The sequence below is a fragment of the Protopterus annectens genome, chromosome 11.part0 (assembly GCF_019279795.1).
Source record: "Protopterus annectens isolate FY-2018-M chromosome 11.part0, PAN1.0, whole genome shotgun sequence".
Classification (NCBI taxonomy): Eukaryota; Metazoa; Chordata; order Ceratodontiformes; family Protopteridae; genus Protopterus; species Protopterus annectens.
The window spans coordinates 546,886,140-546,900,982 of NC_056745.1; the positions used below are offsets into that span (position 1 = coordinate 546,886,140).

Genomic DNA, 14,843 nt, shown 5'->3' on the forward strand with positions numbered 1-14,843 from the left:
GGTGAACCTCCTATTCATCTTCAGCTTTCTAGCAGACGCCTGAAGGTTTTGGGCCAATAGTGACTGGTATTGGGAACTGTTCATAATTCCCTCCATCTTGACTAAAGCCCTAGTTCCAACTGAAGAAAAGCAACCCCAAAGCACGATACTGCCACCACCATGCTTCACCTTGGGGATGGTGTTCTTTTGATGATGCTAAGTGCTGTTTTTGAGAATTGTGGCTAAAAGGTTCAGCATTGGTCTCATCGGACCATAACATTTTCCCACATGCTTTTGGGAGACTGGATGTATTTTTTTGCAAATTTTAGCCAGGTCTGGATGTTTTTCTGTGTAAGAAAACGCTTCCATCTTGCAACCCTATCCCATAGGCCAGACATATGAAGAATACAGGAGATTGTTGTCACATGTAGTACACAGCCAGTACTTGCCAGAAATTACTGCAGCTCTTTCAGTGTTGCTGTAGTTCTTGTGGCAGCCTCCCTGACCAGTTTTTGTCTTGTCTTTTCATCAATTTTGGAGGTACATCCAGTTCTTTGCAATGTCACTGTTGTCCCATATTTATTCCACTTTTTGATGACTGTCTTTACTGTGTGTTCCATGGTATATCCAATGCTGTGGAAATTTGTTGTACCCTTCTCCTGACTGATACTTTCAACAATGAGATCTCTTTGATGCTTTGTAAGCTCTCTGCAAACCATGGCTTTTGCTGTAGCAAGCAACTGAGTAAATGTCAGGAAAATCCTACTAGAACAGCTGAACTTTTTTGGGGGTTAATCAGAGTCTCTTTAATTGATGGCAGGTGTGTACCCAAGAAGACTGAATGCTGTAATTAAAGCAAAAGGTGCTTCAACAAAGTATTAGTTTAAGGGTGTGCACAAATATGCAACCAGCTTATTGTACGTTTTTTTATTTTTTTATATTTTTCCCCTAACAGATTTGTTTATTTTTCAATTGAATTGTACAGGCTATAGGTCACATTAAATGTGGGAAAAGTTTTGAGTGATTTATTGCAGTCTCATTTTTTTATATCACAAAAACCTCGCATTTTAACAGACGTGTACACTTTTTATATCCATTGTATACTTTTTGCCAATTTTTCATATTATACTACATACGATACTCAATTCCATCTAATGCCGTAGCCTTCTCCATTTCCAAGTCTTTAAATTTTCATCATCCTCTCATTTTCTCTCACCATTTTACTCAAATAAAAGGGCCTTACAGAAACAGATGCCTGGTGCCAGAGCCATGGGCTCAAGTTTAATGCCAAGAAATGCATAGTTATCCCCTTTGGGAAAAACATGTACCTATGAGTTACCACATAGGTGGCAGTACACTGAACACCGAAAGTGTGATAAGAGACTTAGGGACACAGGTGGACAGTGGTCTCACCTTCGATAACCACATCGCCACAACAGTCAGGAAATCCTTCTATGTGGCACACCTCATCACTAAGGGCTTTTCATCCAGGAAAAAAGGAGGTCATTGTCCCACTGTACTCATCCCTCATTAGACCCATTATAGAGTACAAAGCCCCATTTGGTATGTACCTCACAAGACATCTGCAACAGCTGGAAAGGCTGCAGAAATACTTCACTAAAAGAATCACAGGCCTAAAGCAGATGCTGATCATCTAAAAAAAACTCCAGCTATACTCTGTGGCATATAGTCTACTCAGAGGCGATCTCTGCTTAACATACAAGGCCATATCAAACCCTGAGCTGTTGGACATGCTCCACTTAAAGAAATCCCAATCCCTCAGAGCCACACGCTCCAGGGATCTAAACCTTGTCATCACAATGAACAAAACATGCTGGAGGGATAGGTTCCTGACCCAGAGACTCCTCATACTCTGGAATAGACTGCCCATACATGTCAAGCAGAGTGCCTCCTTGGCCCTCTTCAAAAGGAACCTTGACGATTTGATGGGAGATAGGAAACTCACCCCGGGGATCACGTCAGTCGTCCTTGCTAGATAGGGGTCCAGGGAAGTAAATACTGTGGGAAGAAATATCCAGGGAATTGTTATGGCTAGGCTTGTATAGGCCCTAGGGCCGATAACCTAGTATCAACCTATGAAATACGGAGCTGCTACTTTTTTCCCTTGTAAAAAAATACCTTTGCTTATATAACATTTTCTTAATCTTCTCTTGATTCATTTCATAGGTTTCCTTCATTTTCTGAATACTGTTTTCCTTAACAACCTATATTTTTGCTTTTCTTTCTCTCTCTCTTCTTTGCTCGACATTCTAGAAAACAACTTGTTTATATTTCCCTTTAAAACTTAAGTACCAATCAGTACAAGTTTTATAAAATATTCTCATTTCTATATGACCTTCCCATAATCTATCAATTTCTTTTCTCTCTTCATTTAAATCTTTTTCATTCAATCTTTTAATGCCTTTACTTATACTTATGTATTCTTCCTTTTCCTTTACTTCTAGCCATACAGCAAAATGGTCTGAGAAAAGTACAGTTGTGTACACTTACCATAAATGTAGATGTTTGAGTGTATTCGCTGTTGCAGTCATCACATTTGGGTTATCCCTGCCAGGGTAGCCCTCAGCCGGCCTGAATACCAGAGACTTAGTATTTCTGCATCGGTTGCTGTCGCTTGAGGACTGACGTCAGTTCGTCAGTGGTATAAAGGAAGGTATCCGATGCCATTACATCAGTTTTTCTTGCCCTACCCTGTCAGGAGCCCCCAAGTAGGAGCCAGGTTCTGGTGGAAGAACCCCATCAGTAGAAAGTAAATACCAATATGTCCCTTGTAAGGAAAGAGAAGAAAAAACAGGGATGGAGGGAGGGAAACCAGGACTGCAACAGTGAATACACTCGAACATCTACATTTTAAGTGTACACAACTGTACTATGTTCTTCGTGTTTCACTGTTGTAGTCATCACATTTGGGTTGATTCCCAAAACTGATGAAATGGGTGGAGGCAGTCAAGGAAACTAGGGTCTGGCTAGGATGCCCTGCAAGACTGCAGAGGCAAGCCCTGCCCTGGATTTGGTAATGTTTGGTAAAAGTGTGAACAGATGTCCAGGTGGCAGCCTCCAGGATGTCCCTGGTGGGGACTCCTCTGAGGACAGCTGCAGAGGTGGAGGCTGCTCTGGTGGAGTGAGTCCTGACCCCCTAGGGGGGAGGCTTTCCATGTTGTTTGTAGCAGAAATGGATGCAGTGTGCTATCCGTTTGGAACTGGTTTGTTTGGAGACGTCTTTGCCTTCTGCTCCTGTAACAAAGCTAACCAGCAATTGATCAGACTTTCTGAAGAATTTAGTCTTGTCTAGATAGAATCTAAGCTGTCTATGCACATCTAGAGATGCAGGATCCTTTCCCCCTTGTTCTGGGGATTAGGGAAAAAGGTGGGCAAATGAATGGATTGGTTGAGAGCCACACCGAACACCATCTTGGGCATGAAGAATGGGTTAGTTCTGAGGGATACCCCGTCAGTATGGAAGATGATGAAGGGTTCTACAGCCATGAGTGCTTGCAGCTCGGAGACTCTTCTGGCTGAAGTGATGGCCAGAAGGAAGGCTGTCTTCCAGGAGTGAAATTTAGCTCTGCAGAAGAAACTGGCTCGAAGGGGGCAGGGTGAGCTTTTCCAACACAAAATAAAGGTCCCAAGCTGGGGTTGGTGCTCTTCTGGGTGGCTTCAAGTTGCTAGCCCCTAAGGAATTGTTTGATCAAGGGGTGTGAGAAAAGGGGCTGCTCACTGGGAAAATAAGTAGAGATAGCAGAGGCATGAATTTTAATAGAGGAAAAGACAGGCCACTGTGTAGTAGGTCAGCTAAGTAATCCAGGATAAGAGGGAGGGAGGGCTGTGCCTTATTGGCTCCCTTAACCTGAATCCAGATGCAGAATCTTTTCCATTTGTCAGCATAAGACTTTCTAGTGCTATGGTGTCTGGCCTACCATATAACATCTAGAACCTGTTTACTGATGTTGGCAGATTGATCGGGGGTTAGGGAATAAGCCAAGCTGCCAAATTGAGTGTCTGCAATTGGGGATGCATGAATTTCCCTTCCCTCTGGGTCAGGAGGTTTGGAATCTGAGGAAGATGCCATGGCGGCAATGGGGACAGGCTGCGAAATAAGGGGTACCAGTGCTGGCAAGGGCAGTTTGGAGCTGTAAGAATTGTCCTTGTTTTTTTCTCCTTTATTTTGAGCAGTACCCTGGGAATGAGAGGTAGTGGGGGAAAGGCATAGACCGATAGACTGACCCAGGGGAAGGACAGGGCATCCACTTTCCAAGCCATGCAGTGATGCTCCCTGGTGCAGAATTTGCTGAGCTGATGGTTGGTGTGGGAGGCAAAGAGGTTGTCCTTCGGGGTGCCCTATTTCTGAGTTATTAGGGGAAAGTTCTCCTGTTGAGCTGCCACTCGTGTGCATCCAGAAGATTTCTGCTTAATTGGTCTGCCAGAGAGTTGAGAGAACCTGGTAGGAATTGTGCTAACAGGTGGAGTTGCATGGCAGAGGCTGTGTGCCAAAGGGTCATGGCCAGCCTGCAGAGAGGGTAGGAGTGAGTCCCTCCCTGCTTGTTGAGATACCACATTACAGTTGTGTTGCCTGTTTTGATCAGGAGAGCCCCTGGGGATAGAAGGGGCTTGAAAGCTATCAAGGACAGCCATCATCTTTTTTTGACTGATGTGCAGAGGGATTTGCTTTGTGCTCTATTGGCCCTGTATGCACCTGCCATCCAGATGTGCAAACCAGGCATAGTCTGATGCGTCTGTGGTGAGGGTTTGGGTGGTGAGGGGTGGTGAGAAAGGTAGTCCCTTGTTGTGGGAGCATGCTGTTGCCCACCAAAGAAAATCTTTTCTGAGGCAAGGAATTATAGGTAGAAGAGTCTCCAGGTCCTGAGAGTGTTGACACCAAAGGCTTTTTAGGTACCAGTGAAGTTTCCTCATATGCAGTCTGGCATATGGAATGAGTAGTATGCAAGATGCCATGAACCCCCAGAGCTTGCAGGATCTTCCTTGCAGACAGCTAGGGTTTGGTGGCTAGTTCAGAGAAGTAGGCTATTAGGAAATTTTGCTTTTCTGGTGTAAGGAACGCCATCTGGGATGCTGTGTCCAGGCTTGCTACCAGGAATATAATCCTTTGGGCGGGCACCTGTTTGGATTTCTTTTTGCTGATTGTGTACCCTAGGGAGGATAGTAGGGACTTTACAAAGGCCAGGTGCTTGAGCAGCTTTTCCTGGCTGTCTGCCTGAATTAGGCAGTCATCTAAGTATGGGTAAATCTGGATATTCCTTTGTCTGCAAAAGGCAATGGCCAGAGCCAGATTTTGTGAAAACTCTGGGAGCAGTAGATAAGCCAAAGGGAACCGCAGAGAACTGAAAGTGCAGAGATCCTGCCCCGAAATTGAGATATTTCCTGATTCCCTCATAGGAATATGGAGTTAGGCCTCTTTTAGCTCTAGGGTGGCTAACCAAGCATCCTTAGAGAGCATGGGTAGCAGCTGCTGGAGGGTGAGCATTTTGAATTTTGGGATCACCAGGAAGGTATTTAGAATGGATAGATCAAGGATGAGGTGCCAGGTGCCCTCTTTTCCAGGTAGCAAAAAGTCTGCCATAGAAACACTGGCCTCTCTGTTCTGCAGGAACATGCTCTACTGCCCTCAGAGAGAGCAGGGAAAGGACTTGCATTTGCGCCTCTGCCCACTGGTTTGGAGGTAGCTCTGGGAACCCTTTTGGGGTAGGAAGGGTGTGGAAAGAAAATTTGTATCCCTGGGACACTATGTTGAGAACCCAGTGGTCATTGGTAATGGTGGCCTAGGTGCTTGCATGAAAGGACAGTTTTCCTGCTAGGGGGAAAGTGAAGGTGGGCAGAGGGAGGGGGTGGGGGAGGTGAGTCATTATGAGTTCTTACCATACGGGAGTGGCTTAGAACTCCCTGCTTTTGAAGTTGAGGTAGTCCACAGCTTAGATCTCTGCATTCCCTGTGGCTGCTGTCTGGGAGGGTCTGCTTCCCCGGGGTCTGGGCTGGACCGGCTTAGTGGGAGCAGGAAAGGACCAGTGGTTTGTGGAGAAATGCCTGCTGAACCTGGGTGGCTGGACCTGTAAGAAATCCTTAACTGTCTGCATAGATTTTGCATTTTCTTCCATCTTTTTAAGACCTCTTCTGCCTTAGTGCCAAATAAGTTGTCTTTGTGCAAGGGGGCATCCAACAATTTAGATTTGACATGGTCTGGCAAGGGCTGTTCCTTAAACCATGCATGCCTTCTAATGACAGATCTGGTGACTGCTGCCCTGCAAGAAGCTTCTACGGCATCAAAACCACAGTGCAAGGTGTGTTTAGTTACTTGACTTGCAGAATGCATTAACTCTTGTAACTCTTTAGATTCTGCACAAGCAGGAAAGGAAGACATTTTTTGTTTGAGGAGTTCCAGGGTATGTTGCTAAAATTTTAGCATATGGAACTGACAGTTTAGTGGTCCGATAGCAAGAGTAGCTGAGGTATATACTTTTTTACATCTGTCTAGTGCTCGGGAATCCCTATCTGAGGGGATGGGATGCTTAGCAGAGGCTGCTTTAACAACTTTAGGCCCTTGAGAAATTACCTAAGGGTCAGCAGTAGGATTTTTAAAAAGAAATTTGTGTGAGTCAGGGACTCTATAGTACCCATCTGGTTTTCTAAGTGCAGGAGGGAGGATGTCAGGAGTCAAGCTGCATTCCAGGAAAACATCCTCCACAACATCCAGGAGTGGGGGGATGGCCAAGGGTCTGTGCTGTGGAATATGTAAGAATTTCCTGAGTCTCTTTTTAGACTGTGGGTAGTCCTGACTCTCCCATTCGAAATGCTCCCTTACAGTATGAAGGGTTTCCCCAAAAGAAAAATCCTCTAGGGGAGAGGCAGAAGGGATGGAATCCTCTGCATCAGAATCCTCATAAGTATAGAGGGGTTGCATGTCTTCATATTCAGATGCATGAGAGTCATCAGACTCTTGATCAGGCAAAACCATAGGGGAAAGATCATTTTTCCTTTTGGAGGGGTAGCTTGGCTTCCCCTGATCAGCATGATAAGGTCTTCTGCTATTTTAAGCATTTCAGACTGAGGCAAGGAAGCAGGTGCCTGAGATTGGGTCTTCGGTTTCTTGGGTGTGGTTCGTACCCTGGGCCTAAGAAACTCATTAGCTTTCAAAAGAACAGTAGTTGTGAAAGAAGACGTTGGTTTGTGTCGAGAATCGGTAGTGCGAAGGACTTCCTTGGAAGCTGGTGCCTGCTCAGTGGCTCTGGACCCATCCAAGGTAGAGATGACTGCAGGATCCGTTGTTGAAGAGTTTTGCGGCATACCAGACTCTGAAAGGGTCTTGGTAGCTGCCTGCGAATCCACAGAAGCGGGCATCAGGAGCTGCAAAAGCACCTCACTGAGGGCCAGAGAACTGATGACTAGCTTAACGGAGGCATCGTCAGTAGGTTTGGACCTGTGCGGTCTATCTCTGTCTTTAGTTTTACATTTTTTCAGAAGAACTGCTGCCGGATGGCTTACCGAAGGCATATCGGAGTTGGAGGACTGTAAGTGAAAATATTTAGCAATAATAAGGGCCTGACGATGGACAGTTCTGGCACTGAAAGCACAGAAGCGACAGTGGGGGACGTTGTGGTCTGGAACTAAACAAGTGATGCAATAACAATGAAAGTCTCGGTGTGGTATTTGCTTTCCACAGGCAAGACAATTGTTAACTTTTTCTGACATAAACGGATACTTAGCTTTAGAAGACTTCAGCTTCAAATCGGTAGATGAAAATCAGGTAGCAACCGACCGGCACTCGTGCGTGCTGCTTCTGGGTCCACGGCAAGAAAGACTGATGTAATGGCGTCAGCTGCCTTATACTACTGATGACCTGACGTCCGTCCTGAAGTAACAGCAACCGATGCAGAAATACTAAGCCTCTGGTATTCTGGCCAGCCGAGTGCTACCCTGGCAGGGATAACAAATGTGATGACTGCAACAGTTTAACACGAAGAACATCTGTTTCTTTTGTTCCTCTTTTTATAATTTTCAAAGTATTAGATAATATAAAACAATCAATTTCTCTTTTCTTTTTTATGTCCAGTGTATATTATCCCATATATATATATATATATATATATATATATATATATACATGGTTCACTATCAAAATGTCAATCACCCCTTGCCGACACCACTAACGTGAACTCCGAACTGCGACTGTTGATAATGTCGAACACCAATATTCCGAAATGCAAAATCTCGCCCCCCCTTTTGACCCATGGTAGCACTTGTTTTGTGGTGTGGAGCAGTCGGAAATGTCAATGTTCAGTGTTTTTTCGCTATTTTGAGGAATCGGCATTACGGCTTTCACATAAAGGAGTCGACAGTATGTACATTCGATGATGGGTGACCGACATTTTGATAGTAAACATATATATATATATATATAAATAACTTTCCAGTTTTCATTTCATAAACTGTTTTAACGTCGCTCTCTTTTCTTTCATTTCCTCACAACACAATTAAAATATCCTACCAATATTATTTGCATATTTACTCCCACATAACTTTGTGAACATTTCTTCGCTTCCTTCTTTAGTAACATATGCATACACTGCAATAATTCTGTATATATCCTTTTTATATCTTATATCTAACACTGTTATTCTGCCTAGCTCTACTAAAGTACAACTTAAGACTGTTTCATTACATAATACAGCAATCCAAGAACATGTATCTTTTCCCTGTGTTCCAATTTTCCCAGCCCATAGGTTTCCATTAGATTCCTTTCATCCTCCATTAAGATTCTTGTATCCTCTATGATAATTACATGCATGTCAAGTAGCATACACCATTCCAATACACCTAATCTTCTTTTAACATTTTTTTATACTATTTCTTCCAGATGTATTATATTTTTATCTTACCCCTTAACTTTCTATTTTCTTTTCCTTTCACTCTTCTCCCTAGTAGATTTCTTTTAGCTCTTACTATTTTCCAATTACTATCTTCCTCTTCACGTGTTTCTAGTATTAATTCCTCACCTTCATTATTCACATTGCCTTTCTACGTTGTGTTTTCATATTCTTCTTGTATGATATTTTGTTTTTCATTTTCATGCTTACCATTTTCTGCTACTTCCTATACATGTTCCTGCGTCTGCTCTTTTTGCTCAACATGTGGTTGTTCATCGCAATTAACTGAGTCATGTCCCGTTTTCCCATATTTTTTACATATCGATTGACATTTCTTTGCTTCATGTCCCACTTTTCTACAAACAAAACATCTTCTCTTATCACAGTTGCTTAATAAATGAACACTCTTTCCACAAAAAAAAAGTTTTCAGCTGTCCCTTGTATCTTACATAACCTATACTTCCTTGAGCAATTATTATACTTGGAATATGTACAACAATACCTTTTTCCATCTTCAGAATAATCCCACAGTCCCACCCTCCAGTCCATAAGCCTCTATGATCATACATTTTTGTAGGGTCCATCACTTCTTTGCACATAGTTTTTAAACAAACAGTCTTCCAATGCTTCCTTATCCACCTCATTCAAAACTGTACAGTAAATTTAGTCTATTAGAAGTCTGTACCACATAAGAATTCCATGGACTTTCTTTCTTTTCTTTCTTTCTTTTTTTAAACCTCCCTAAGAAATTTTCCATATATTGCCCAGTCTCAAATATAATGTCACAAAAAGTCTCTCTGTTTAGGTGAATAAAGGCTCATATCTTGTTAGATGATATTCCCAAGGCTGCAGTAACTGTGTTCCATACCTGCTGAGACGTACAACAAACTTCTTCACAACTTCTCTTCCTCCCTCTCCCCCTATTGTTTCTTGCCTTCTTTCACCATCCTTGCATACAATTTTTTTACCTTGTGTAGTTTTATTTTCACTTCCTCCTCTTGGATTCTGTCCACATCGTTGCCCCAAGATGACACCACTTCACTTTCAGGTTCACTATGCACAATCATCTCCTTAAGATAATCATTCTGCAACTCTCCCAACTGGAGGTTGTAACAACTCATGTGGACTCAAAAAGGCTATGCTGAAATACAGCCTCTAAATTTTCTACACATCCTTCCAACTTCTTCAATAGGTCTTTAAAAGGCCTGACTGCCTTTTCTAATACTTCTGACCCTCTGTTAGCTCTTGCAAGTGCCTCATTAACTTCTGACTCTTTCTCCAACAAGAATAATGCCTCTGCTGATTGACTATCAGAATTCAGTTCAGCAACATCTCCTTCTCAGACCTCCATGCTTACTCTCACCAGTTCCTGCTTCCCTGGGCCACTTCATGCCCGGAATGGAAGAGAGGAAGTGCAGCTGTAAACAGCATCCCCGTACATGAAAGAGTAGGGGAAGTTCCCCAATGTCCTGGCCAAATTTCCCCTAGTAGTACACATACCACTGTGGGTCTCCACTGAAAAGAGGCTAGCAGCCTAGAGCTAACTCAGACAATAAAGAATAAATAAATTGAATAAATAAAAATGGTTGTCTTGGGCTATTACCTATTGTTATTCCCACCACAACACTATTCCAGGCAGGGTCAATGCTCACTCTACCATGGTCTTGTCTTGATCTATATCTTTTTGGAAAGGGTAGGACCTTGAAGTATTCAAGAGGCATCAACTTGGTCCTCTGTTCCCATTTTTACAAAGCACTATTAAACTAGATCCCATGTACAGGTTTCAGACAGGCTTTGCTAGGACTATTCCCCGGGGGTTCCTGGACCCTTCCTCTTCCACCTTCCAGCGACTTTAAGCTATGGTATTCTACCCATATAGCTAAGGCTTCTGCATCAATGACCCACACGAAGAACATAGTACAGCTGTTTAGTTAATCTTACTATAATAGTAACAATTCACATGACCACTGCTGCAGTAGCCACTCCTTCCCTGCATCCTCCTTGTTTTTGTGCATTTTTATGCTAGAGCATGGAAATGTATTTTTTTTTTCTTTTCCTTGACTTGCCCTCTCAGGGATTAGTGAAATAAACAGGAAGGCTCCTCTGCTGGATTCATAAAAAAATAACAGATACAACTCAGTTATATACTTGTACTACCAAGTACAGCTAATGCAAATGTGTTTTACTTACCTTTTGCCTCCATTCTTTTGGAATTCCTGTTGGTAATCGAGCAACTGCTTTAAGCGCATCATACCACTAGAAGAATAAAAAACAAACAATGACAGAATGCAGCTGATATATGATGTGTCAATCAGAACATAAGTAAATATATTCATCAAAAGATTTTAATACTATCTCATTCTGAAAAAAAGTTATGTCTCACATAGGAGCATATTACTTTTCAATAGCTCATTTTTTATATTTTTATATATGTTCTAAAATTATTAGAAGCAATAAGGTCAAGCAAACAGTAGTTCCCTCCCATATGCTCTCATCCAACATGGCTTGACACTATAATGGATTATTTATAGTATTTCAGCATTAATTACCAGTATACATTTCAAAACGTAAAGGATTTTTTTTAAATAAATGCTTGCCAAGTGTACATAATGCTACTACATATGTGAAAACTTTCATTTTTAAAAAAGTAAAAGCAAAAAAAAAGTTTTGAGATGGATCTAAGGTCAGCCCCCCATAATGGGTCTATTTCAGTAGACATAATTTATATTTATTATATTTACCTGATTATGCCAAAGATGACAATACCGAATGTGCAATAAACTGAACCTGAACATTACCTTGGCCAACATGGGGAAATTTGCCCTTTTCCCCACTGTAGTGTGATCCAGGAATTGGTATATTTAGTTGGTGGGGGGGTTTAACATACTTTGGTGTATTATTTTGTTAAAATGTTGGCCAAGTGGCTTATTTCCCTGTATAAAAAAAAACTTTGATAATGTGATGGTTTGGTTTATTGCAATTTTGGTGTTGTCATCTTTGTAATCTGCAGTTCAGTAAATTTATTTACTTTATTTATTTATTTGCAGTTGGTTAACCAGGATAGTCCATTGGGCCAATAAGAACCCGTTTTCAATGGAGTCCTGGGGAGAAAAGCTCCAAAACAAAGGTTACAAAAAAGGTTACAGCAGTTTACAATTTCAATCATTTGTAGGTTAAAGACAAAGCTTCAAAACAATAGTAACAAAAAGATTACAGCAGTTTACAATTTCAGTCATTTGTGGGTTCAACACAAAACAAAGATTAAGCAGTTACAATGCAATTTTTAGGTTTCATTTTGTAGAAAACCAAGATTTAAGCAGGATGCAATAAAAAAATTTAGGTTAAATTTTGTAGAAAAACAAAGCATTGCTGTAGTAAATATATAGTTTCTTGAGTGAAATAGTAGGATTAGAGAATTATAAGAGGTTATTACAGTTGGCTTATTATTTGGTGTCTGGTAATATATGATATAGTTGCCTGTAGGAAGTGGAGAATAGGCTATGAGAGGTGAGAGCAGGAGCATTCCCATGAGGATGTTAGATGTGAGCGCAGTGATTTTTTAAAAGCAGGGAGGTTGGTGGTGATACGGATGGAGGGAGGAAGGGAGTTCCATAGGCGTGCCAGGGCAAAGGACAGGAGGTTTTGTCCTGGAGAGTGAAGGGTTTGTACAGCTCTATTAGGTTTTGGTTATTAGATCTTAGGAGTCTTTGTGGCAGGTGCATTTTAAAGGTAGAGCTGAGGGAGGGATGAAAAATGAGTTTGTGAGCAAAAGTGAGCTGAGTATAGGAGAGATAGTTAGGAAGCTCTAGCCAGTTAAGTTTGTGGAGAGATGCACAGTGATGGGTAGATGATTTGTGGCTAGTGGCAAATTTGGCAATTTTATTATAACAAGAGGACAATTTTGTTTTGAGAAATGATTGTAGGTTTGTTAGGAGAGGGGCACCATAAAGGAGGGAAGGGATGAGAAATGTAGTAGCGAGAGTGAGCTTAGTAGATGCAGTGAGGAATCAATTGTGTCGGTAGAGCATGCCAAGTTTTTGGTGTTTTTTTTAATGTTTAGTTGTAGGTGGCTATTGAATTTAAGCTGGTCATCAATTTGGACTCCTAGTAGTTTGGTTTCAGATACCAGTTCAAGAGGTGTATTATTCTGGCTAGTGATGGAGAATAGTTTTCTATCAATGGTGTTGGTTTTTGAGGGGGTAAATACAATAACTTTGTTTTTTGATGCATTGAGTGCTAGATGCTTGTCCTTCATCCACTGTTCTGTGGTAGAGAAGGTGTCTTGAGTCAGTTTTAAGAGAGCAGGGATGGATGTGGCTGCACAGATAATTGTAGAATCATCTGCATATTGAATAAGTTTAGCATGAGGAATTGAGTGGAAGAAATCGTTTATGAATATACTGAAGAGGAGAGGACCCTAAATGGAAGCCTGGGGGACACCAGTGGGTGTGTTAAGGAAAGAGGAGATGGCTTTTTTCCACTTGACAGCTTGTTGCCTGTTGGAGAGATAGCTGGTGAACCAATTGAGAGAGGAAGGGGATTGGTTTAGGTTAGATAGTTTAGTTAGGAGAAGGTTGTAAGAGATAGTATCGAAGGCCTTAGAGAGGTCAAGAAGGAGGTTAGATACAGTAGAGCCAGAATCTCTGGCTTTATTTACAGTTTCCAGGAAGGTAAGGAGGGCAGTCATGGTGCTGTGACCGGGTCTGTATCCGTGTTGTGTGGAAGTTAGTAAGTTATTATCTAAGAGAGAGGGAAGGAGTTGAAGATGGATACATTTCTCTAGGAGTTTTGATACAGGAGAGAGGATGGCTATGGGATGAAAGTTAGTAATATTGTTATTATTGCCTCCTTTGTGCAAGTGAATGATGAAAGCCCTTTTCCAGAGTTTGGGAACAAGACCTTCTTGGATAGAGCGATTGATTAGGATGCTGATGGGGAAGGCAATGGCTTCGGCAGCTATGCTGAGGAAGGATGATGGAATGTTATCGGGGGCATTTGTGCATGGTTTTAGCTTTTGCAAGAGTTTTCTTATGGTAGAAGTAGGAATGGGTTTTATGGAGAATGGTGGGAGTTGAGAGACTGGAGATGAAGGGGGTAACAAGAGGGGGGGATGCAGAAGTAGGGGGTGAGGTGTTATTAGAGAAGGATGAGGTTAGTTTGGAAATAGAGTCTATGAAAAAAGAGCTGAATTGGGTGGCCAGATCTATATCTAGTGCATTTGGGTCTGGGCTTGGGTTTTCTGCTGAGCCAGGTTTTAGGAGGGTAGTGATGCCTTTCCAGAATTTTTGAGGATTGGTTTTATGGTTGTTTTGGAGTAAGGAGAAATAATTCTGTCGATCTGCTGTGATAAGCTTTTTAACTGTATTGCGAAGTGTTTTGAATTCATTACGGGTGGTGGGAGTTTTGTCTCTTTGGTAACGTGCCCAGGTTTTGTCTCTAAGTCGCATGGCAGTTAGCGTGTTTTTTGTTAGCCAGGGGGTGGTGTTGTTTCTTATTCTTTTGGTTTTTATGGGAGCAAAACTATCAAGCAGTTTTAGGAAAGTTGTATTGAAGTGTGCAACAGCATTATCCAGGGGTAGAGTTATTAGGGGGTTCCAATTTATTGATTTTAGGGAGTCTGAGAAGGTTATTGGGTTGAAGTTTTTTAGGTAGTGAGTGCTGATGTAATTATGAGTTACTTGTAATGGAGAAGGAAGACGTCTAGTGAAAATGGGAAGGTGGTCACTGAGGGAATCAGGAAGAGTTCCACTATTAGTATAGTAGTGGGGGTGAGAGACTACAATCCAGTCTAGGGTACTGCCACTGGAGAAGTCTTTAGAGGGCCTGGTAGTGAGGTTGATGAGCTGAGAGTACTTGTATAGGTTGATGTTTAGGGGGTGTGCAGGGGAATGAATGGAAGACCAATTAATATTTGTGTCTCCCATGATAATAGTTTCATTACTGATATTGGTAGAAAGCCGGGATAGG

The 14,843-nt window shown here is 41.9% G+C and overlaps 1 protein-coding gene across 4 annotated transcripts in view; it reads right to left on the reverse strand.

Moving 5' to 3' along the window:
• Positions 1-14,843, reverse strand: part of TBC1D30 (TBC1 domain family member 30) — a 1,459,252-nt gene that overhangs the window by 822,151 nt on the left and 622,258 nt on the right. For all 4 annotated transcript variants that reach the window (XM_044088056.1, XM_044088057.1, XM_044088058.1 and 1 more), the window contains one exon: positions 11,067-11,132. In XM_044088056.1, coding sequence (XP_043943991.1) covers positions 11,067-11,132 — 66 coding nt within the window. The remainder of the gene's footprint in view (positions 1-11,066; positions 11,133-14,843) is intronic.